Source organism: Clytia hemisphaerica, unplaced genomic scaffold, assembly GCF_902728285.1.
Source record: "Clytia hemisphaerica strain Z4C2 unplaced genomic scaffold, Clytia hemisphaerica genome assembly, whole genome shotgun sequence".
Lineage (NCBI taxonomy): Eukaryota > Metazoa > Cnidaria > Hydrozoa > Leptothecata > Clytiidae > Clytia > Clytia hemisphaerica.
The window spans coordinates 2,512,817-2,539,295 of record NW_027103968.1 but is presented as its reverse complement, the minus strand read 5'-3'; the positions used below and the strand labels follow the sequence as shown (position 1 = coordinate 2,539,295).

The 26,479-nt window shown below is 37.3% G+C and overlaps 1 protein-coding gene and 1 pseudogene across 2 annotated transcripts; one reads left to right on the top strand and one right to left on the bottom strand.

Annotated features, from left to right (window-relative positions):
- Positions 1-258: 258 nt before the first annotated feature.
- On the bottom strand, positions 259-25,664 carry LOC136810515 (leucine-zipper-like transcriptional regulator 1; the record flags this gene model as incomplete). 2 transcript variants are annotated; one of them, XM_067067093.1, is given in 19 exon segments in its annotated part: positions 259-303; positions 1,023-1,045; positions 1,518-1,624; positions 2,551-2,593; positions 12,084-12,206; positions 12,386-12,502; positions 13,587-13,651; positions 14,969-15,146; positions 16,555-16,656; positions 17,804-18,007; positions 18,835-18,883; positions 19,088-19,234; positions 19,819-19,958; positions 21,051-21,189; positions 22,202-22,298; positions 23,428-23,576; positions 24,072-24,134; positions 24,656-24,810; positions 25,532-25,664. In XM_067067093.1, coding segments are annotated over 18 exon segments (1,925 nt in total), but the record flags the coding sequence as incomplete, so codon positions are not given.
- On the top strand, positions 3,581-5,916 carry LOC136810514 (uncharacterized; annotated as a pseudogene).
- Positions 25,665-26,479: the final 815 nt, after the last annotated feature.

Here is a 26,479-nt window from a genome sequence, read left to right as displayed (position 1 = left end):
AAAGAAGAGAGAAAAAGGCAAGTCTGGGCAGAAATCAAAATTACTAAATGTAGATGGGCCTTAAATTTCAAAACAAAGACTAAATAAAGTCTAAACCAAGCTCTATCCGATCTTTTGCAAATGGCGCGAATCCAATAGAACAAATTTGTGGAGCAAGAGACTAAGAGTCATAATTTTAAAACACAAACAAAGCAAAAACGAAAGTGGTACACACAGACACACAAAGAACCGCTATTAATATATAGACTTACATTAGCCTGGTTGTCAGGTGGCGAGAAAGAGCGAAACATAGCTTCAAAATAGCTGAAAAAAAGACACAAAGAATATAAATGATGATGCCAAAAATGTCGCAGAAAAGTATATGTATAGTTACCAAAAACGGCATTTTTAAAGTAATTATAAGGTTGCTAAAAAATTATAAAACAACGACGCTACTCCTTATGGAGTTCGGACAGGATAGACCAGTGTGCTAGCGATGCAATTGGTCAATATGAATCTTACTCCGCGTTGGTAGTGTACAATAAGTCTGTATAACCGGTAATTTCACTGCAATTTATCTTGATCTTTGTTTACTTGTTATAACTGCTAGTTGCTGGTGTCCATATTGGTTATGTCTAACCGATATGGACATTTCACCGGTTACGGTGCGCAAGGTTGTGGGTTCAGGGTCATACCAAAGATTCTCAAAATGGTACTTGATGCCCCTCTGCTTGATGCTCAGCAATTAAGAGAAGGATCAAGGGTAGGTGGAGCAATCCAGGGAGAAAGAGTGCCCCCTACCTTTGGGTAGATAGCTATAAGAGGAGTCTTCGGGTCGCGTGCGACTGCGGTCGCAGACTTACTTACTTACATACATAAAAGGAGGTTTGATCAGAGTTTAAAAGAGTTTTTAACGACCTCAAACGTCTGAAGCCGTTGCACTGTCGCTACGTTATCAGATAGATACTTTAACGTCATTTTTAGCCCCTGAGGTAAACTGACACCCATTCTCCTTGCACTGTGTAATAAAATGAGCTTCTTACCTACTCCGAGCAGCCAACACAATCTTAAATATAAAAAAATGAAAGATATAGATATAATATTTAGGTTTGATCTTTATTTGAATACATAAGCTTTCAAAACTTCAAAATTTGTGGGGTCCTCAAAAATGTCCACATGCCTTTGTTAAAAAATGATCATCACTAAATCTCTGTAAAGATCGCAATGGGCGTTTCCAGAAATTTTCCGTACCCTCTGTTGAGGATATCCATTTTCGAGTTCCACAGTCCCCTGGATGTCTGGCTTAAAATAATGTCCAAGTGAATAGAAAGGTTGAGGATTTCCATGCATTGTCCTGTACCCCCCCCTGGATATCCATGCAATCTGTTCTTTACCCCGCTGGATATTCAGGCATTTTGACCTGCACCCGATAGCGAAAAGCCTCATAATGAGGTAGAATCAGGTTGACGTAGTGAAAGTGTGAAAAATTAGTAAAACAAAGAAGAAGAAGACAAAGGACGAGAACAGCCTTAAAATACCTTGTGTGTCTCAAAAGCTTCCCCGTTTAGAACCAGTTTGAAATCACTCCATTTTTTGCCTTCTTCTGAATCTAATAGGTTCCTCAAATCTTCTTTTAAAGTTGGTGCTGAAAGAAAGTCCATTGTTCTGTTGTTCCTTAGACGATAATGATCTTTTTATGATATGCATCACTGCAATGTCTTCGACATCACACCAAGAGACCCAACAGCTGATTGGTTGTAATTGACGTAAAATCAGTTAATACGTCACTTGCAACCAATTGGCTGTTGGGTCCGTGATATAACGTTAGAAGACATTACAATAGCGAGATTATGTATCTGGAATTCTCTACGGCTACGGCTAAAGCGGCGAGGGAAATGGCGAGTAAGGCAAGTAATGGCGGGTGAAAGCAAGTTCGATATTTGATGTACGGCATTATGTCAACTTTGCTTATACGGTGTTTTGGTGTTTTTCCCGTACAGAGCAAAGTAGACAACGACATGTCGCCTTTGGTGACGACCCGCATGGGCAGCCCCGCAACCGTAGCCGTAGAATATCTCCGATACATAATCTCGCTAATGGTGTATATCATAGATAAAAGTTTTGCATGTTTTGTTGAGTGACGTCATTTCCACCATTATAGAAAAAACATTCGATTTGAGTAAGGGATCGCCCCTACTGATTCGAACGTTTCCTTCCATAATGGCGGAAATTACGTCACTTAACAATTAACATGAAAGACCTCTCTCAATGCACGAGCCCTCCGTTAGGCGTACCAAAAGAAAGTGGCTCGAAATCGTGTTTGAAATTTCGGAAACAATAAATTTGAGGATTATGTCAATTTGTGCTTTGTCTAATGGCAAGGGCGGAGGAGAACGCCATCTACTGCAACACTTTTCACTAATCGCAGCTATCGTTCTTTTTTTAATATATGAGAAAAGTTAGTCCTTTCCAACATCACATTAAATCAGAGCAATGTATAGCCTAAATATAAGTTGTAACATATCAGAGGGTACCAAAAGAACCATAAATCGGAAAACTAGTCAAAATTACCGTTCACTGCTGAAGGGCTCGGTGCTTCTGGGATCGGATTTTGCTAAAATAACATCAAAAAAAATTAAGAATTTATTAACGAACATTCTAGTAGCTTTGGACAAGACATTAAAAAACTATGTTATTCTTTTAACCCTATTCGTACTAGGGGGGGGGGGCTCTTTCTGTTCGGAAGTCAAACTATTGGTAATAGTTCATGAAATAATATAGCCTTTGCCGTGAAATTTTCTGTAAATTCCTAACTTTTATTTCGCTTCAAAATAAAAAAAAATTTGACACCTAAATATTTTCACATCTTGAGCATGATGACATTTCTGACAGTAATTGACACTTTTCTAATACAAATTTATTTTTGATGTCAAATATATCATTTAAACCGTAGTTTATTGAATATTTAGGATAAAATAAGCATTTTAAACTCAGACAACTTTTTTCTAAAGCCTTTGTTAGAATACAATAGCTATTTATAAGAACAAAGGAAATTTTCGGTTTTTGCTCACTTTGGGCATGATGAGTGACGTCATCAAAAAAAATTTTTGTCAAAAGTTACCTTACGTGACAAGGATCTTGTGTGTCAAATTTCATCAAAAAAGACCCACTAGATCAAAAGTTAAAGGGTGGTACAGGAAAAGCCCCCCCTAGTTCTGAACCGCCCCTAAAAGCCTAGGTTGAATAGGGTTAAAGCATTAAACCTTGTTAAACATATACTCTCGGGTACCTAATAGCCGCCCCCCCCCGCTAATTAATTTTTCGAAAATTTTCCACCCAGGACATTCTTATTCCAACCCCCCCGCTTATTGATTTTTGGGAAAATGTTTTTGAAAGTTCCCTCTTTTGTCCTAATTCTGCTGTATTAGCTGTGATATTTTTATTGTAATATATTGTTTTGGGTAATCGAGACTAATCGAGGCCTATTTAGTGCTTTTGTTAATTTTGTTTATCACAGTCCTCTAAAGAAAGTCATTGAGACAACACGTAAAATATTTCATGGTCCACACGTGCCGCATATTAAAAAGAGAAGAAAAAGTTAAAGTGTGTGAGTGTTGAGAAAAAAAATTGTAAGAAAGAAGAGAAACATAAAAATTAAAAAGGCGAAACAAGAAAATACATAATAAAAGTTGAAAAATGGTTGATGTTGAGAAACTTGGCAAGAAGCGCAACGCTCTCACATCACATGTTAACAAGTTGGTTTTGGAGTGCGAAGAATGGAACAAGGATGCTAAAAGTAACAAAAACGCTCTTGAAACCACTTGTAAAGTTTTAAATAAAAAGTTACAAATTATCATTGAGATTACGGATAACATCGTGGATGAATTAGACGATGAAGAGCAAATGGGAATACAATATGAGAAGTGTTCCAAAGTTGAGCGTCGAGTTGAGTCGTTGATTTTAGCCGTCAAAAGTGAATTGTCAAAAGAGAACCCAAAAATTGCTGTTAGTGATAGTAGTGTCACAAGTACCCGAGAGAAACAGCGGAAAGCTGATATTCGTCTACCCAAATTGAGTTTGAAACCCTACGATGGAGATCCGTTGAAATGGAAAACATTTTTCGATACATTTGATTGTGCCGTTCATCAGAGAGATGATATGACCAACGTCGAAAAAATGACATACCTCACCAGTTTACTTGAAGGAGAAGCGGAATCTTGCATCCAAGGTATAACATTATCTAACGAAAATTACGATATTGCGCTCAAAATGTTAAAAGAAAGGTTCGGTGACGAACAGATAATTATTAGTGCGCATATGAATAAATTGTTAAACTTAGAAACAACATCAAACTTTATCGATATCAAAGAACTGAGAATGCTTTACAACAACATCGAAATTCAAATTAGAAATCTTCGTGGAATCGGACTGGAGGAGAAACGTTACGGCCCTATGCTCGCACCAGTTATTATGTCGAAATTGCCACAAGAAATAAAATTGTCGTTGACTAGAAAGTTCGGAAAGGATGTATGGGCAATCGATCACTCGAAGCCTTACAACAAGAAGTCGAAGCTCGAGAAAAGGTCCTTCTTACAGAGAATGAAGGTGTCGAAAATTACGAAAACCTAATGAGTACCGGTCGTCCTACAGACAGCAAAAGAAGACAACCGTTCCGTACCTTTCCATGCGTTTACTGTGGAAACGCTTCACACAAAGCCTATCAATGTTCCAAGATATCGAAACCAGAAAGTCGAAAGGATTTTCTCATCAAACAGAAGCGATGTTTCAAGTGCTTGAAAATAGGACATGATAGTAAAAGTTGTAGATCGATGCGCAGTTGTTATCATTGTCGAAAAAATCATCATAGCAGTATTTGTAAAACCTTTAAGAAAGAGGAAGATACGCCAGAAGATACTCAATCGAATTTAGCAAGCAGTTCGTGTACCGTTTTGCTACAAACAGCCAAAGCCAAAATCGAAAATGTCGAGAAAAATCGTTCGTCCGAAAGTAGAATTTTCTTTGACCCTGGTAGTCAGTTGAGTTATGTTACACCCACATTGAGTCGAAAGCTGAATCTAAAGCAAATTGGAAAAAAGGAACTTTGTATCCAATCGTTCGGAAACAACAAAACCGTCAAAACCTTACCCTTGGTCGAATTTAACGTGAAAACTTCGAAAGGACAGGTTCCTGTGCAAGCCTACGTATCCGAAATCTGTCAACCCGTTTCGAGACAGAACACAGTCGAATGTCAAAAACGTTTTGAACATTTGAAAGGTTTAAAACTGGCAGATCCAAATCATGAAAAAGCCATCGATATTGATATTTTGATTGGCTCAAACTTTTATTGGGATTTTATACACACTGAAGGTGCTGTTACTGGCAAGTCTGGCCAGCCCATTGCTTTGAAATCGTCGTTGGGATACGTTTTGAGTGGTCCTGCTGATTTAAAAAAAAAGATTTCGTCCGGAATTTTTTTCTCACATGTTTTGAAAGCCGTCATTAGTGAAAATGATCGATTATCTGAAACCGTTGATAAGTTCTGGGACTTGGAGAGTCTTGGAATAAAATGTGAAAACTTTGATACCGAAAAACGTGAATTTGTGAAGGAGTTTGAGAACTCATTAAAATTTAACGAGAAAGAGAAAATGTATGAAGCAACATATCCAGTCAAAAAGGAGAATTGGTCGCTAGGAGACAATTATGAACTGTGTAGAAAAAGACTTCAATGTTTATCAAAAAGCTTCGAAAACAATCAACAATTATTGAAAGATTATCAAAAGATTTTCAATGAACAGTTAACAAAAGGTGTTATTGAAAAAGCGCCAAATGATCAAGAGGTTGGAAAAACACATTACATTCCGCACCACGCTGTTATCAAACCAGAAAAATCAACAACAAAGGGGCATACCGGATAAGTGGGATGGGGGAACCTGGGAACCTAAAGTGGGAACCTAAATGAACACCTGAAAAGTGGGATGGGGGAACCTAAGTGGGAACCTAAATGAACACCGGAAAAGTGGGATGGGGGAACCTAAGTGGGAACCTAAATGAACACCTGAAAAGTGGGATGGGGGAACCTAAGTGGGAACCTAAATGAACACCGGAAAAGTGGGATGGGGGAACCTAAGTGGGAACCTAAATGAACACCGGAAAAGTGGGATGGGGGAACCTAAGTGGGAACCTAAATGAACACCGGAAAAGTGGGATGGGGGAACCTAAGTGGGAACCTAAGTTGTTTAATTATTAATAGAATTGAAAAATTTTTCTTTAAAAACAAATACATAAAGATAAGAAAGATATTATATGCAAGGAAAGAAAAAACCTTTTATCATAATATTAATAAGAACACCAGTTATTTACTTTTTACATTACGGTTCGCAAACAACATGAACTTCATGCAAACAATAATGTTGAAAATAAAACAAAGGGAATTTATTTATTCAATTAGCTCAAAAAAGCATGTTTATTTATCAGCAGTTTTATAGTGCATCTTTTTGAAAGGTTCTTTTTAGTAAATTGACTTAATTGACTTTAAACTTTAAACCGTCATATCTTCAAATCTAGAAGGAATTAGAAGTTCGTTCATAGCTCGATGGATAACTTAGAGCCTCTTCTTTCTTTTGCACGGATCTAATTTGCTTGAATACAGAATCTAGTAAAACATTATTTACGATCTAGTTTTTGTTCACTCTTGATGCAATACACATTGTTTTTTATTAGCAGCTCCAATTTTCGGGTCAGGGCTGGGGTCGCTTAGCATTTAACGGATTCTAGCTCGTTTTTCTTTCTGTACCAACCAAACAGTACAGCGTGTGAATACACTTCATTAATTAAAAATGTTTGATAGTAAAATAGAACATATTGCACGGCTTGCCACGTTTCAATACACATAAGCATAGATCCACGGGGGGGGGGGACTCAAGGTAAACGACCTACCGTACGTGCGGCCCTTTTTTCCAAGCTTCCCAAAGTACACTGTAAGGGTGGAAATGAGCAAAAATGAGAATAAGTGCACTCTAAGGGTTTAAAATTTGGTCAAAGCCAGTCCGGCTTTTAGAATTTCATCCGAACAAGTGTCATGTTTTAACACTGGGTAAAATTTGGAACATCAAATATGTCCATCCCTATCAGGATCTGTTCTAGAACATGTTGACCAAAAAAAGATCTAGGAGTGATAATCGATAGTGACCTGACCTTTGAAGCCCATATATTCAGTAAAATCAAGAAAGCTAACTCTATCGTTGGCTTGATTAGCAGGAGCTTCGAATTTCTCTCACCAGATATGTTTCGAACGCTTTTCATTGCATTTGTCAGACCCCATTTGGAATATGCACATGTAGTATGGTCTCCAAGGCTAATCAAACATATCAATGCAATCAATCGAGGGCGTCCAACGAAGAGCTACAAGGCTAGTTAGTTGCTATAGAAACTACTCATACGAAGATCGGCTACGACTCATCAATCTACCTAGCCTAAAGACCAGGCGGCAAGTTGGTGATATGGTGGAAGTTTTCAAAAACCTCCACATTTATGACGAGTCTATAAAATCAGAGAAATTTACTCCTCGAACACGACCACGACGTCAGCATGATTACGAGCTTCAAAGGAACTTTGCTAATGACGGTATGAGAGGCTACCAAAGCAACTCTCTTTTTTACAGAAGTGTGAAACCTTGGAATGATCTAGAAGAAGATATTGTTGAAGCACCATCCTTACAAGTCTTCAAAGAGCGTTTGATAAAAGAGTGGGAGAAAAAACTTTATAAAATGTAAAATCATAAGTTCTGTTTCATAGAGGTCTATAGACCTGCGAAATATATTGCTATAAAAAAATGAAAATAAAAAAAAAAATAAAAAAAATAAAAAATTAGGTTCCCACTTAGGTTCCCCCATCCCACTTTTCCGGTGTTCATTTAGGTTCCCACTTAGGTTCCCCCATCCCACTTTTCCGGTGTTCATTTAGGTTCCCACTTAGGTTCCCCCATCCCACTTTCCGGTGTTCATTTAGGTTCCCACTTAGGTTCCCCCATCCCACTTTTCCGGTGTTCATTTAGGTTCCCACTTAGGTTCCCCCATCCCACTTTTCAGGTGTTCATTTAGGTTCCCACTTTAGGTTCCCAGGTTCCCCCATCCCACTTATCCGGTATGCCCAACAAAGGTACGCATTGTTTATGACGCGAGTGCAAAGGCAAATAACAATGAGTTATTTTCTTTGAATGAATGTTTAGAGGCGGGTCCTCCATTGAATACAGATCTCTTTGAAATTTTGTTACGTTTTCGAACAGACAAAGTCGCCATTGTCGGTGATATTGAAAAGGCTTTTCTACACATAAAACTAAACAACGAACAGAGAGACCTTACTAGATTTTTATGGTTCAAAAATTCAGACAAAATTGATTTTAAAAACTTTGAAGCAAACGAAATTGTTGAGTACCGGATGTGCAGAGTTTTGTTTGGGATAAACGCATCGCCCTTCGTTTTGAATGCCACCCTACAACATCATATCAGAACAGCAAACGACGAGAGTTCGAGAACAACCTTATCAAAACTTTGTTTCCAACTCAAAAGCTTAGCGAGTTTGAAACCGACGAAACGCAATGTGTTGAGAGCATTGGCGTCCATTTATGATCCGTTAGGACTGATAAACCCTATCGTGTTAACGTTGAAATTGTATTTTCAGAAATTGTGTCTAAGTAAAATTGATTGGGACACGCCCATCGACGGTGATTTGCTTTGTGAATGGCAAAATTTGGTGAAAGACTTTGAGTATACACAAGAGATCAGAGTCGAAAGAGCTTATTCGAGTGTTAAACAAAATGTCAAGGAAATTCAGTTACATGGCTTCTCAGATGCTTCTGACGACGCACATGGTTGCTGTATCTACACACGAATCGTATCAAAGGATGGTGATATCAAGACAAGCCTCGTCACATCAAAGTCACACGTGAATCCAATCAAGACGAAATCAAAAACCAAACCTGATGACCAGAAGTTGACGACACCCAGAATGGAGTTGGTAGCTATACTTATTGTATCACGTCTCATGAATGTTGTTAAGAGACACTTAGAAATGAACTTTGAATTTGAAAAATTTACTGTATGGACTGACAGTAGTGTTGCTTACTGTTGGGTCAAGAACATTGAAACTTCGAGAAAACAAGATAGATATATTAAGAATATTTCTGATGAGATTAGACGAAATTTTGAATCTCTCTCGATTGAACTGAAATTAGTTGCTACAAAGCAAAATCCTTCGGACATTGCGTCCCGGGGGTCTAAGCCAGCACGTCTAGCTGGTTGTAAATTATGGTTTTATGTCCTGAGTTTCTAATTATGCCGGAATCTCAGTGGCCTCGTTTGAAAGTCGGTGACAAATTTTTCTGAGGTCCCTGATCCTCTAACTATACCTGAGAAGACGGGAACAAACCTCAAACCTTTTAGTGATGGTGTCAACAAGGGTCCTAATCTTCTAAATATACCTGAGGAGAAGGATACCCTTTCATTCAATATTAGTGATGGGACTGAGTGGATAACTATACCTGAAGCTCAGTCCAACCTTGGTGAAATTATTGACGTTCAAAGATTTCGGTCTTTTGAACAATTGTTACGTGTTACTGGGTATGTCTTCAAATTTGTGGAGAACATACGTTGTTGGAAAAATAAAAACAACAAACAAATAATAAGAAACAAATAAACAAACAGAATATTTTTGAATGCTGATGATTTGCTATCAGCCAAGAAGAAATGGTTATTGGATGCCCAAAGAGGTATTCCAGACGAAATGAAGAAAAATCTTTTCCTTGGAGGGGAAGTGTACAGATGGAAGGGAAGATTGAACAATGCTCCAATTCCCTTTGACGCAAAGCATCCAATATGGTTACCTACGAACAGTCCACTTGTTGATTTGTTGATCAAGCAAGCCCACGACAAGGTAATGCATAATGGCCAACGTGAAACTTTGAACGAACTACGATCCCAATTTCAAATTCCAAGATTGCGTCAACGCGTCCGTCATTTTATCTACAAATGTACGATTTGCAAGAAACATGGTGGTAAAGCTTATCGTTATCCAGAATCTTACGATTTACCAAAGTCTAGACTACAAGTTGGTGCCGCTTTCCAGAACATTGGAATCGATTATTGCGGTCCATATCTGGTGTATAATGTATTCGACAAAACGAAAGAAAAGTTCAAGGTATGGATTTCATTAATCACATGTCAAGCCAGTCGGGCTGTATATTTAGACATTGCTACAGACTACAGTGGAGAGTCGTGCATTGAAGTATTAAGGAGATTTATGAATCGCAGAGGAATCCCAGAAGAAATCTTTTCAGACAAAGGTTCAACGTTCACTGCAGAAAACGTACAAAACTTTGTTACAAATTGTCAAATTCGATGGAAGTTTAGCCTCGAGAAAGCACCTTGGTTTAATGGGTTTACAGAGAGACTTGTGAAATCCGTGAAAACGTGTGTTGAATAAAGCTTTGAACAACAAAACGCTGAAGTACGATGAATTCCTTTCGTTATTGATTGAAATTGAACGAACAATCAACAACCGTCCTTTAACCTTCATCTATGGCGAATTGACAGAAGAACCTCTCACCCCGAATCATTTATTATACGGTAAACGTCTCGGACGTAACACAAATACGACAAACGACAACAGTGACAGTTTTGAGTTGTCAGAAAACACGAAGCAAGCAATTGAACACTTTTGGAAACGTTGGAAAACAGAATACTTACTCGAGTTGAGAGAAACACACAAGAAACTTGCACGAAAGAACTCAAGCGAAATGATCAACGAGAATGATATTGTTTTAATCAATGAGGAAAATGTTAAACGTAATGATTGGAGGAAAGGTAGAGTGAGTAAATTGTTACGAGGAAGAGATGGTAAAGTTCGCGGAGCCGAACTCGTCGTTGTAAACAAATACGGTAACGGAATTCTCCGAAGACCTATCAATAAACTATTTCCGTTTGAGTATCATCACTCACGAGTAAGTGATGACAAGAACAATCAAGAAGTGAAAATCAAATTCATCGACGAACGTGACCTCCCCTCGTGCGTGGGAGTGTGATATTTTTATTGTAATATATTGTTTTGGGTAATCGAGACTAATCGAGGCCTATTTAGTGCTTTTGTTAATTTTGTTTATCACAGTCCTCTAAAGAAAGTCATTGAGACAACACGTAAAATATTTCATTAGCCTTTTCCACCCAGGACATTTTTATTCCAACCAACCCCCCCGCTTATTAAGTTTTGAGATCTTTCCAACCCCCCCCCCCGCTTATTCCAAACCCCCCGGCTATTAGGTACACGAGAGTACATCGGAGTCTCTTTAACTCGAACTTCTATAACTCGAATCTCCTCTTAGCACGAATAAACCTCTCAGTTACCAAATGCCTCATACAAATTTGTGCCCCCCTGCGTGTTCGAGTTATGGAGACTCCACTGTAAGTGCACCACAGATATCTTATATAAAACACTAGATAGAGCTACTCTGTATTCGTCATCGAAATTCCTCAGCAACCGTTGCATGATGGTAGAGCATCCAGCTACGGTGCGCAAGGTTATGGGTTCGATCCCCAGCCGGGTCATACCAAAGATTCCCAAAATGGTACTTGATGCCTCTCTGCTTGGTGCGGTCGCAAACTTACTTTCTTACTTTACTTATTCCTCATGCAGCGACAGGCGAAGCAAAATAATGGGCCATCTTTGATGAAAGTAGGTCACAGTAGAAACCTTGTTTTTCACTGTTGAAGCTTTTTGACACTGTAATGACTTTAGAATTTCAAGGATCTCGTAAGCTAAATTGTGACGTCACTTCATTCAAAATGGCGAATTATTTCAAATTGGGTAGGAAAAGCTCTCTGTAGTGTTTTATATAAGATATCTGCGGTAGGTCTGTGGAAACCACTGATCTTTATATACCCTGGACCAAGTTTCTCAATCCCAGCCAAGCAAAATCTTTGATCGGACTTTTTTGAAAAGTGGTACCCTAATGGCGGCACTATAGCGGTGTAAATGCATCGAGAGCGCTATATCTACTTTCCCTAGAAAATAACTGTGTCCAGGGATATATAAAGGTCAGTGGTGAAACTTACCTGTTGGAGTTGCTTCCTTCGGACCACTTCGATCATCAAAACTTTATCCAAGTTTTCAAAGTCGGTACTCATTATGATTTGATTGAAATGTACTTCACGAACTATGAAACGCATACATAATTCCTAAGAAACAATTTATAAACAAAAGAAGCTTTTGAAATGGTGAGTTATAAGACCATGTTCACACGTTACTGCTTCCTTTCGCTCCGGTATGATTTTCGTTACGAATCGAGTGTGTTCATATTGGTTTCGGAACGTTTCGGAGCAAGAAAACGGAGCAGTTGTGTAACATAAGATTATACCTTGATCAGATCCAAACCCAAATCTTCGGCACACTCTAGAGCTACGATGACATTCTTAGTTGAGATGGAAGCTTCGATGTATTGTTGACATAGGAACCGCAAGCGTAACAAACGCAACTAAATATAAACAAATCAAAAATCATTATTGGGAATATTTCTAACACTTTTACTTTAGGGTCTGTATTCACTTCCAATGGTGGCCCGGACCGTCAATTACACGTTTTTTATAAGAGCAAACTATAAAAGAACACAAGGCTTTGGTGGCCAAAATCTTCAGAACAAGCTAAGAACATTTTAAGGCTTCGTGGGCTCTAAAACACCTGTTTTCTCAGGAAAATGGAGAAAAATACTCAAAAAATGCTGAAAATAAGAACACGTTAAAAAGGCAAAAATTTGAGGCACGCTTGACTCCTGATCAGAGTCCGTCCCATGCAAATCGGCAATCGTAGCATACACATTTTCTTATAAGAACATCCAAAATCCTTCAGATGCTCTCAACAATTCGGGTTTCAAATCTAAAAATTTTGGCCTTCTTAATTTTTAGGCTTGAAACCCGAATTGTTAAGAGCATCTGAAGGATTTTGGATGTTCTTATAAGAAAATGTGTATGCTACGATTGCCGATTTGCATGGGACTCTGATCAGGAGCCAAGCGTGCCTCAAGTCAGACATCATTCAACCCTTGTAACCTCAGACCTAGTCCCCTTTTTTGCGAAAAGATCGATAAGATTATTAGATTTGAAGAAGAAATGATAACTTCAATTAAGTTACGCAAGTTGGCATAACCATATTCAAGTGACGAGAGAATCTTTTTGTAAGAAGTTAGCTGGTTTCCTGTACCAGTCTTTTTGTTAGCACCGTGATATTAAGATCACGTGGTGGGATAGTTACTCTGCACCAGAGTGGATCTCATGTCTATCGTTTAGTAGTACATTCTGTGTGCATTGTCTGTTTGATAAAAAAATTCCCGTACGGAAACCTCTGTGATGAAGTATAATTCATATATAGCAACATATCACTTATATCACTCATCGTCTCCCCTCTCTCACCAGCAATCCATCGCAGCGGTTGGTTTGAAAATCTCAAATCAGAAAAGACATTGACAACAGACCCTCTACGGCAATGAATTTTGAAATTAACGCCGTAGATATTGGGTCCGTGTATAAGGACTATGGAATGGTAGGATTGGTACGTTTGCTTACCTTGACAGCTAGACTGTACACGTCCATCATTAGTTTCATGATATCTGTCGTTGCACCGTGCTCATCTAAGAACGAAACGAAATGATAATTTTTGAATCTGTTAAGACGAGATGCAAAAAAGTAAAATTCAATTTCCTCTACCGGGTGCACCACAAAAAAGTTTCTCTCTTTAAAACTAATTTTCTAGAAATCTAAAGATTTTAATAGAACCATTCCTATTTTACTGGAAAGAAGAAAGATAAACTTAAATTTTGATGGGTCATTTATTAAATTCGATTCATTAGATCAAAAGTTATGCTCAATTGAATAAAAAAGTTACTTTCTGAAATTGTTAAAAAACGTTAAAAATCGATCTATCAAGTTAAACAGAAGATAATTACATGATACATCATCATCTTCGTTTCAGTTATTAAAAATGATAATTAGCTGTCTAAATGACCTTTTGTTTTGTAAAGGAAAATTGAATTTCAATGAAAGGAAGAAAATTCGTCGAAAAAGGCAAAAAAATCTGGTAAAATTCATGAAAATACATAAAATATTGGTTTCGAGGTAGATCCAGCCTTACATAGACTTTATCTAATCTAAAACCGAAAATCGGAGGAAAATTTCGGTAAAAGTAAATTAAAGTGATTTTGATGAAGATTTTAAACCCTTTTGGCCATTCAGTTTCGAAACTTTATGTGTTTAATCAATGAAAAATGCTTTTAATCATGTAAAGGTTATTGCGATTGCCAACTTTATATAAAAATTTGATAGGTCGATTTTCAACGTTTTCGAGCACTTTCAAAAAGTAACTTTTTTATTCAATTGAGCATAACTTTTGATCTAATAAATCGAATTTAATATTAAATGACCCATCAAAATTTAAAATCTTTAGATTTCTAGAAAATTAGTTTCAAAGAGAGAAACTTTTTTGTGGCGCACCCGGTAGTTGTTACACAAGGGTTTAAGGACTTATCCATACTTTTTGTAATTCAAAACAAAAAAGTTCTAAAGTCACTCGTAACACTACATCAGATATAGAAAATTGATTTTTCAAAACAAGGTCCTTCAGAAATTTTGTTGAATTTTAAAACAGAATTCAGATATTCATGACGTAATGTTTTTTACAGAAATACCCCTGTTTTAGCCAGTAGTGGCAAATCTAAACTAGACAAAAGTTGTATAAAATTTTCCACTACTGGCAAAAACCGGGGTCTTTCCGTAGAAAACATTACATCATGAATATCATGAATACTGGACACTAAAAAGTGGTTATTCATAGTGGTTATTTATACCCAGCTGGCACACAACGTTGTTTTAACGTTCAAATAATGTTATTTGGACGTTATGAATGTTAAATGGACGTTGTTTTGACGTTGTGTGCCAGCTGGGTATATTACCTTTGATATAAGGGAATATTTGATCAGTGTAAATAAACCAGAGAGCAACTTTGAACGCATATCGGTTCACATCTAGAGGAATGACTAGCTTCCTTTGACTTTCACTCGGGCGGCGCCCTCTCGTTGGTGGTACGTAATCAGATGGGCGTTCTTCTGGAACAGTAGTTGTACATGTATTCTAGCGGTATTAAATATTGAAGTATAAAGTCGCAAGCGTTGAGTTATACATATGATAGCAAAGGCTTTCTTTATAAAGTTTCATAGATTCCTAAATATTTTTGAGTAGGATGAATTTTATTGTAACTTCAGAGATAATAGGGTCTGAAACAACTGGCTGAAATGATTTTTTGTAACTCGAACACGCAAGGGGAACAAAAATTCGTTCAAGTTAAGAAAATTTCGAGTTATGGAGTAGTAGGTTTATAAGGTATTGTTCACAGAAGGGACTATAAAACTTTCGAATAACATTCGAATAATAGGGGTTCGAGTTAAAGAGACTCCACTGAGTGTATTTAGTTACCTTATTGGAACTAATTTTCGCGGGTTTTAATTTTAGCGTTTTTCGCGGTTTTTCGTCAAAATCGCGAAAATTTGATTCCGCGAAAAATTTTGAGAGTTGAAAACCGCGAAAATTAATTCCCGCGAAATACAATTTTTTCCAAATTTATCGAAAAATTTGAAAAATCCCTAGGAAAATGAAAGAAATTTGTCCAAAAAAGGGCAAAACCGCGAAAATTAAAACCCGCGAAAATTCCAGAATGGAAAAAACCGCGAAAATTAGAACCCGCGAAATGCAATTTTTCGGATATTTTTTTTCGACCGCGAAAATTAGTTCCCGCGAAAATTAGTTCCAATAAGTTAGTTGATGAAAATCAGTTCACTACGCACGTGACGATGATTGTGACGTCATTAAGGGATTTTCATAACTGAACTCACGTTAATGGGATTGTATTACAATAATTCGCAATTTCATGGTTTCCGATTTTAAATCGGATCATTATATCGGAAATTCTTTTATAAGTTTACAATATGATTCCGATTTGATTGACTTATTTAAAGAGAACGTTTTCCCTGATTTCAATATTAAAGTATCTGATCCCTTTCTGTAAACCGTAAGCCCTTCCTTCAACCCGTCATTTTCCAGCTAAATGGCTCATAAGCCCTTGGCCCTTTATTTTTTCAACATCCTTACACAAATAGCTATTATATACAAGGGTGTCTGGCGTTTTAAACACCCTATAATAGACTTAAATAATTCCAAAATAATTTAGACTTGTGTACTTACCCTTTACCTACATTAAGGTATTTAAAAACGCAAACATTCCTATCCTAGCATCTACCTTGGATACACCTTTTCGACCGTAGCCGCCAATTGCCACGCGGGCATTTTTTTGTCCGTTTTACCACCCTAAAATCGTCCCAGTCTTTTTTTCGCACCTATAGACAATAGAAAAAGATGTAAAAAAGGATTGGATCGAATTTAGGGGGATAATTATATAATAAAGTGGCACGCGTATGACCGCGCGACTACGGTCGAAAAGGTGTTTTATGAAAAAAATTTAAAAAAATAATTACGTAAGACTTACGGTTTGTTCGCCCCTGGCTTGGCGATCAATAGCTCTCGCAATTTCATCTCGTAAATACGGGGAGCGAGCAGCTACGATCGATTTATGGCCTTCAATGATTTCCTGAAATTTAGATTAGTATTGAATAGTCGGCTTGGTAAAGATGTTTTGCTATTGAACATCATAAGATGTTTTCACAAGAAATCGTAAACAGTTCGAAAGACTGATTTTTTTGAATGCGCACCTTAGATTTTAAGGATGAGGTTAACCTTTTGAAAGCCTATCTAAAATTAGACCAACACGCATTCTAGGTGTAAAGGCCAGGCCGTTTTCCACTTGCACGCGCTGCGATCGCACTTTATCTAGGAAAGCTTACACGCTATTGGTCAAAAGAAAAATGAAGCAATTCCATTGGCTCGATCTGACGTAACAGTTGAAAAAAGTTCAAATGTTTTTTTTCGAGCACGCGCTACATTTTTATTGCAGCGCGCGTAAGTGGAGACCGGCCTTAAGGCAAGGTCCGAAAATGAAGTGCAAATGTCTAAAAAATCACTTTAAAGGAAACCGTTTTAAATCGGTATAGACTTTTTCATGGTTTGTAAAGTTACGTAATTTCCGCCATTGTGTAAGAAAACGTTCGATTTGCGTAAGGAGTCGCCTCTACAAAGTTGAACGTTTGCTTCCAAAATGGCGAAGATTGCGTAACTTAACCATACATGTAAAAATCCACTGACCTTTATAAAGACCATGGAGGCAGTTTCTCAATCCCGGTCAAGCAAAATATTGTGTTTTTTTGAAAGTGGTGCCCGCGTCGAGAGTGCTAGATCTACTTCGTTTGCACACAAGTGATGTAGCGCCGTTTGTCGCTAGGCAAAGTTTAACACTACAATGACTTCTTTACGGGTACCAATTTCAAAAAAACTCCGATCAAATATGACGGATATAGCTTAGCGACAGTAGTGCAGTGGCAGAGCATCCAGCTACGTTGCGCAAGGATGTGGGTTGAACCCTCAATCGGGTCATACCAAAGATTCTCAAAATGGTACTTGATGCCTCTCTGCTTGATGCTCAGCAATTAAGAGAAGGATCACGGTTAAGTGGAGTAATCCAGGGTAAAAGATTGGCGCCCTCTCCCACCTTTGGGTAGATAGCTATCGAAAGAGGAGCCTTCGAGTCGCCTCCGACTGCAGTCACTTAGTTACGTACTACTATAGCTTGGTCCAGGGTTAATAAAGGTCAGTGGAAAAACCTCTTAAAGTAAAAAGCTTACGTCTTCAAGGTGGAATTCTAGGTTTGTGAACTGGCGACTCTCCAAAAAGCGTCCGAAGTCATCTTGCAGGGTGCATCTTGGGTATGAGGAGAAGGTGAAATAGTACAATTCACCGCTTCTCACATTATTATCGATTGTGCCACCAAAAATATACATTTTGTTGTCGATGATGTCCGCATGGTGGAACAATCGCCCTGAAGGGATCTATAGACGCGAAAAAACATATAGTCACATTTCTCTCTAATTCGAACTTCTAATATGCGAATCTTTCTGTAATTCGAACTAAAATATTGGTGTTCTCAGCTAGAAAGTGGTTTAAATTACTCTCTGCAATTGGAATCTTTCTCTTATTCGAAAAAGATTTTTCCTTGAAGATCAAATTAGAGAGAGTCAACTGTATTTCAGTCTGGAATGAAGTACTAGGTTTACGAGTAACGTTCCTCCTAAACTCCTAACCGTAGAGATTTTTTTCAGATGTGCGTAAAATTTTACTTAAGACCCTCAGAAAGGTTTTAAGCTAAAATTCTAAGTACATCTGAAAAAAGCTTATGGGATAAAAACTGTACGTAAGGTCGGGAAATTCATATTTTGTAGCGGGACTTTGGATGCAAATACCCTAGAAAATACCCCTAGATAATACTGAGGTTAAGTATACCAGGATAATCACGACGACGGACGAAAATTGCAATAGGCTAGTCAAAATACGAAATTTGATTGGTTGAAACTCACTAGCCTATTCCATTTTTCGTCCAACATCAAAATTATACCAGTGAGTTTATATAATCGAGATAAATCGAAGGAGACGGTATAAAGCAAAGTTGACTGTTCGACGCCGGAAAAACACCAAATACCGTGGTCTGTTTAGGTACATCAACTATCGACTTTGTTTTACGTCGTCTTCATTTAACCTCGCCCTCGATATCCTACGATACATAAACTCGCTACCGATTTACTTAACCTCACCAATATATTAGTGAGATGATTCTGAGTCAGGTGTCAAGCGATCAACATTCGAAAAAAATCGCACATACATCACCGGTTGTAGTGATGACATCCCAAGTCTTCGTGTCTAAATCATACCTATAAAAAGAGTTAATGTATTCGCATTTTTTGAGGACGGCGAAGTGACTGATGCAATTTGGAATAACCCGCAGTTCTGACCCGTAAAATTAGACGCTAATAGACATCGCGATAAATAAACTCGCTAATATTAATCTCTAGACGGTGATTATTAAGGAGGGGATAAATGGTACTCATCAGAAGTAAGTAATTTAACAAACTTACCAAAACAAATCATTGGGTAGGTTGTTATCAGCGACACCACCAAACACATAAACATGTGTGTCATGTGCAACCATCGTATGTCCATAACGCCTTGAAGGTGGAGGGTGGGTTCCTTTCAATAAGTGTTCGGTGACTATCCTTGTCCACCTGTTAGAAAAGAGGACATATTGATTTCACCAAAAAACCTGAACCTGCTTAAGCTCTAGTTTAAACGGCCCACTTTTCGTCCTGCCTAATCTAATTGTGAATTAAGGTGAGAATAAAGTGGGCTGTCTAAAGTAAATGCATTGCCCTCTTTTGACGTCAATGCAATGTGTGGGTTTGGCTTCTTCGTACGGGTGAGAGTAGATCTTGTATTTTTTCTATCCTTGATCTGGAGTTTTCTGGAGTTTCTGTTTAGGATGTTTCTAAGTTGACCCTCTAACCGATATAAACGATTTTCACCCGTACGGATTGAATAGCAAAAAATCTACTTTCACCCGAGTCAGCAATGTCTTCTTTCAACCTTTTTGAAGCAAAGAATTCAACTGCCCACTTTGTGCCTACTCTTACAATTAGAATAGGTAGGGCGAAAGGTGGGTCGTCTAAACTAGAGAGCTAGTTTCCAGACTGTTTCTTTATGGTTTACTTAGGTAAATCTGAAACGTTACTTTTTTAGTGATTATTGTAGTGACGTAGAAAAACATCATACACTAAAACATAAATCCTATAAATTAGGCTAATTATCTTACTTTCTTTCAGGGAAATTGAACAGGAACAGATCGTTGGTAATTTTAGCTCCACTCTGTCCCGAGAACACATACATCGAGTCTCTTGCCACTGCCACAGGGAAGTTGCAACACGTTGGTGGGCGCTTACCTAGTTGTGTCACCTGATGAATAGATTCGTTTAAGAAGATTTTTAATGAGTCACGTTATTTCAAGCCTATACCAGACGTTACAGTACGCAGTAACGTCCATTCCACTTTGCGACTTTTTCGAATGTTTGCAGCCCAGATTTTTCATTTTTGTCGTCAATTTAAACTTTAAACTTTAGATGCTCTTGCAGAAGGAAAAAAATAAATTTGTATCAGATCCATGGCGTTTCAAAGTTACTCCCTTCAAATAGACCTTATCGGAGATTTTTCTAAAAAAGCGGTGCACTGTGGGATTGTTTCGAGTGTATTACAATAGAATTCCCTCGAGTAATTCCTAAGAGATTTTTATTGTAATACACTCGAAACAATCCCACAATGCATTGGTCTTTTAGAAAAATCAAAAACTCCGATAAGGTCTATTGACGTCAATGCGCGCTTGCTAGGCCTGTAACTTTAGAACGCCATGATCAGATCACTTTTTCGAAAATCATCAAAGTGATTTGGTGAGGTACTCGCCACGTTATTTCGATTCTTCCTAATCGATAATTCAGTCAGTCTTTTACTCGAAGAAACTAAAGTTCGAACTATCTCTTTACCTAAACTTTGAAATCTTCAATAAAAATTATGGATAGTTCGAGGAAGTTTTTAGTTCGGGTAAAATTAGTTAAGTTCAAGACGTTCTAGTACAAAACTAAAGACCTATTCAGAGTTTCTGCAATAGTGATGTTTGAATGAGAAGACTTTAGGCTTTTTCAGAAAATATCTGAATATGGGTTGGAGGATATAACATTTTTTTGAAATCCCCCCCCCCCCGGACGTTGTGACTTTTGACCCCTCCCCCGGACAGCAGGTCTAACCCTCCGGACAAGCATTAGTTGACCCCCTGGACACTCAAAGTTACCCTCAAACAGAGCAAGTTTACCCCCCGGACAAGGCAAATTTTGTAGATTTTTCACTACCCTCCGGACACTATATCCTCTACCCACCATGTACGAACATTTTCTGGAAGAGCCCTTAAAAGGTTTTTTATCGTGCTTATGTGTTTTTCAAAGAATAGGCTTAATATCTTGAAAGAATAGGCTTAATATCTTGAAAGAACAGATTTACTTCTGTCCAAAAAGGTACAGGGTCGGTCAGCCCCACCATCCACATATCATTAAGACGTGCGTTGCCATCGTAACCGGCGAATATCCACACAGAACTTTTGTATACTACGGCGCCGTGTGCTGAACGGGCCACCGGTTTTCTAAAATAACAAGATAACATTTAAATGATTAAAACCTCGATTATAGTATAAGAACATCCAAGTCTTCAAATGTTCTTAACTTTTTGAATTTTAAGCCTGAAAATGTTCTTAACATGTTCTTATATACAATTTTGTAAGCATTTTTGTCCATTTTCCTAAGAAATGGGATGTTTTAAAGTCCGTAATACCTTAAAATGTTCTTAGCTTGTTCCTAACCTTTTGGCCATCGAAGTCTTATGTTCTTATATAACTGGTTCTTATGAAGAAAAAACGTGTAAATTATTTTAGACAGCATTTCAAATTTTCTTTATTAATTTATACTAACTAGTTCCGTATGAAATATTTATAGAGTTCAGACGACTTATTAAGCAAAAAATAATTGACGAGACAAATTTTAGTCTATACTGGTTTATACAAACTGATAATATCCCGTTTCGATGTTTGTATTACATGGCTTATAAACGACTCCAGTCTACCACTGACCTTTATATACCACAGGATCAAGCTATATCCGCCTTCTCTGATCGGAGTTTTTCTTTTAAGTTTTTTTTAGTTTTTTTTAAGAGAATCGCTAGTTCAAACTTTAAAGGCTTATTATCTCCGGATCTAGAAGGAGTTAGAAGCTCGCTGCGCGGACCTACCTGAATGATAGAAAGATGCCCTGTAGTAAAACTTCAAATTTATTCGCTAGAGGACAGAATCAAATAAAGCAAGGCCAACTTTGGAGGTTCTTGGATCGCTCGTTGACCAAAAATTGTCAAAAAACGGTCAAAATCTAAAAAAAGTGGATTTTTGTCAAATTTTTGCATTTCTTTAACTTTTTGGCTTAAAATCTCGCTGGAAAGACTCACTTTTGATTTTTTTTTTGCTTGACCATGAAACCCAATCCAATTCCTACGAGTTAGACCAAAAATGACGATTTCTAACTCAAACTGGGCATTACAGCTATAAAGCCCATGTCTAGTATACTCGTCATTGGCACTTAAAGAATTGATAAAATGACCGAACTCACTTTCCGTTGACTTGCCACTCGATCCATTGGCCAGTATTGAAGCGGTATTCAAACAAATCGTTCTTATTCCGTAGATTTGAATTGGAATAAATATCACCTAAAAAGAAAATGTGTATCGTTTATTTTATGCCTGAAGATTGTCACCAAATTGGCATGAAACTGCCAGTATAGCAGAATAAAAAAAATGTATTTTCTTCCTTACTCACCACTATCATTTATTCTTGAAGCTTTTTTAAAGCACTTAAGTCTGGTTATTTTGATAAAGGCGACTATAGTGCAAAGGTACAGCATTCAGCTACGGTGCGCAAGGTTGTATGTTAAATCCCCTTCCGGGCTTTGCACTTAATAAAAAATGGTACAGCCGACGCTCTCTAATTCGACATTTTACTATTCGATAGGCTCCATTATTCGATAATATTGAAAATCACCGTCAACAAGAAACTCTCATAAAAGACGCTCTACCATTCGATACGCCCCCTTATTCGATGAAAATCCAATTCCCCTCGAAAATCGAATTAGAGAGCGCCAACTGTACTTGATATCTCTCTGTTCAATGATCAACAAAGCGAAGGATTAAGCATAAGTGGAGGAATCCTGAAAGAAAAAGTTACGTGTTCCCCTTCCTTGAGGTAAATGACTATTGATGAAAATTTGTCTTTTATTCTGTAGACAAGTTGTTCTAGTAGTTCTGGATTCAATTCCTACCAGTTCTTAGCATTTTTTTCATCAGTAAATTATTATTCTGATATACAATCATAATAATAAGTCATAATATTTGAGAAAAAAGGGAAGTTCCCACGAAATCTTACAACCACAAATGATTTGGAAGCGCTCTAAATTAGGTTGGAAGGGTAGAGTTTTAACTCTGAGTTAGGATCTTAGGATCTGAGGATCCAAAAGTCCAAGAATGGTCCAATAGGGCTCAGAATATAGCCTGGAAGTCTATAGACCCCTCCTGAATTGAAATATTCGAATAAATTTATCAATTAGCCCAAAAGCGACTTTCTCTCCCGAACTTTAAATTGCAAAAAAACGAGGAATTAACCAAAATTAACCAAATTTTGACCGAGATTTTAGCTAAAATTATCATTCAGGAAACATTATGAAATTAATATATGCGAACTGCCGTTTTGTTCGAAGGTTCGGAAATTGAAAAACGTAAGTAGTTTTGAGCAATGTTGGGCTACCCTATTTGAAAGGAATATTTCAAACATTTTATCATATACCTGTATATCCACCAAAGACAAACATGCTGTTGGCGTACACCACTGCTGAATGGTGGTACCTTGGGGCGGGAGGCGTTCCCGTTGTGACGACACGCCCCCAAGTGTTCTCCTTGATATCAAAACGTAACAGGTCATTCAACATACGTTTTCTAGGGATGAGAAATTCGACAAAATATATTCTCAGTGTTTCAAAAAAAAAAAGAATCAACATAAAAGGGGTTGCGGAACGACCGTTCCGTTTTCGCAAAGCGAAGATATTTCGACACGAACAAATATTATTTTTATAAGTCAAACTTTTACTGATAATGAGACAAAATAATTTTCAAAGTTTGACCTTGTGCTTTGGGTGAAGATATTTTCATTTTAAGTTTTGATTACGAGTTGGAACCTGGAGCATGAAAGGGCCTTCTTTCTAATCTTTCAAACAAAAGGAAGTGAGCTTTGTTAAAATTTTGTCCGAATGCCAATTTGTTAGAACTTTCAGGGAGCCAGGGTGTTAGGAGCACTCTGTTAATCGATGGACAGACCAGAGCAGCATCATATAAATCTGTTCAATGATGCAAAATGTACGTGTTTGCTACAACAATAAATACGAGAACGATTATACTTGAATCTCACGCGATAGATATTTCTCACAGACTCACCCGTTATCTCCACCGAAAACATACAAGAGGTCACTCCAAGCCACCAATGTGTGTTTACTTCGCCTGAGGTAAAAAGGTGCGATGTCTTTAAAAAATAACCAGACTTCGAAAAAAGGCCCCGGGCGTTAAAAAAAAAAGGGGGGGGGGTAATATTCAATAAAAGTAAAGGAGGCGTCCAAAAGAAGGGAGCGTTTTATTCGAAGTAATACGGTAGGTTCTTTAACGGCTTTTACACGTTAAACTCTCAAAAGAATTGAGACTTTCTTCAGTACTTGATTTAATCATGATACTGAACGGTTATCTTTCAATCTCATGCAACTTACTGATCGAAACTTCCTGCTAGTATCCCCTGGTAATATATTGTTTATGGTAGTTTTAGATTTAGGCCTCAATGATCAAAACAAAGTGATTTCTGATGTGAGAACTGTACTTAAAACAGCAAATTGCGGCAAATTGATCAAGATTAAAATTCCAAAGTTTTTGAATAAATAATAAATTTTTTTGCCAAAAATTGAAACGGAAATTCATCTTTTTTTAACTTCCGTCTCAGAATGAAGAAATTCGAATATTTCTTTCACACTTACTTTGATCCAACGACTTCATCACACTCTGGCATTTTACACCATTGATGGACAGTTTCAGTTGGACCAAACTCGATGGTCAGATTGTCCATGGATTCATCAAGATCATCCCCAACCTTGCTGGAGTCTTCGTCCATTATGATTGAATGAAAAACCTACTGGTGGAGTGAAAAAATAAAGAATCATCAATCAGGGTTGCTACAGGTTTGTCAAATTGAAAATTCCAGACGTTAAGTCTCAAAAGCAACATTTTTTCCAAAGTCCCCAAACTAAATTTTCCAGACATTTCGGCAAAATACACAATATTTTCCAGACATTTTATTAGTTTACAGTATTTCCTCAAAGGAAAAAAATCAAATGTGAAAAGCCAGATTGATGAATACAAAGGAATGAGAAATTTCAGAATGAACATAATTTATAGATTGGGTTAAGAAATTTTGGAGGGTTTTAAATGCCGGGATAAAACTTTCTTATTTCCCAGAAAGTTAACTAGACCTCATTCAGAACTATTTCAATCAAATTCCAGACATGTATGTCAATTTCAGACTTATCTAGACAGGTATGCCAATTCCAGACTTTTCAGATAATTCCAGCCTTCACCTAATTCTAGATATTTCTGGCAGACATAGCAACCCTGTAAAATTGGTATGGAAATAGATTTGCTTTTAGTTTAAAGGTTTTGTTTTTAAGAGTGATATCGTTTGCTTACTCATCAATTTAAATTCGAAAGCTTTTTCACATTAGATTGACACGGATGTGGAGCAAGATTGGTCAGAAAAGGGAAACTGGCTTAAAAAATTCCACCGGGTCTGTGAGAAGGGGGTGTGGCATAGCTATAGGATAGAAACCAACTTCTACCTTTAATCATTTTTATCTCACCTGAACTAATCCGCTACGATACCAATAATTGAAAATTCAACAATTGAAATGACAACCTTGTAAGATTGGTCATTCCATCAAGTCGTTCACATGCTTTTAATTTTTCAAATTCAAATATATTGCTTTATTATCTGAAACGAAACGAATACGACATTAAAATTACAGCTAATTCTCTCTCAGATCTTTGAGTGAACCCTATACAGAGAAAATACAAAGACATAGAGAAAACTCAAATTTGAAGTCGAAGACAGATCCTTGACTAAACTCCATACAACATAGGACCTTGATCAATGAAAAACACGAGCTTGTATAGCTTCACAAATTGTCTTTAGTCATATTTTCTGTAATTTATGTTGTATAAAAATATTATTTACAAACTTATTGATGGCAAAAGCAAAGCACCAAATATAAAAATGTATGGTCATTGGTCGCAAGATGTTAATATAATATTCACTCCAATAGCAGTCACTATGCTGAGAAAAAATGGTAGTAATCCCTTTCCTGTTTGTTAGTATAACTGACTAAAGTGTTTCAAATTGTTTATTATTATTTAAATCTTGAGAGGACTAGCCTGTTGATGAGGACTTTCTAGCTCTGAAACTTCACATAAGCAAGAGTTTTAGCAAATGAAAGGTTTTTTGAAATATAAAATAGTTCCAAGTCCATAATAAGGCCAGTCCAACTCCCAGACTTAATGAGACAACCACTTTCTTCCTTTGGCAGCACGTCTTGCAAGAACCTCTCGACCAGCAGCAGTTTTCTTTCGTTTCAAATAACCATGCTTCTTTTTTCTCTGGTAGTTATTTGGTTGATATTCTCTACCAAATTTTGCACCCCGGATCTAAAAAGATTAAGACCATGAAACGAAGGAAAGAAACGAAATGAAGCCATTCTATTGGTTAGAATTGACGCAAATCTTGAATTAACCAATAGAATGGCTTCATTTCG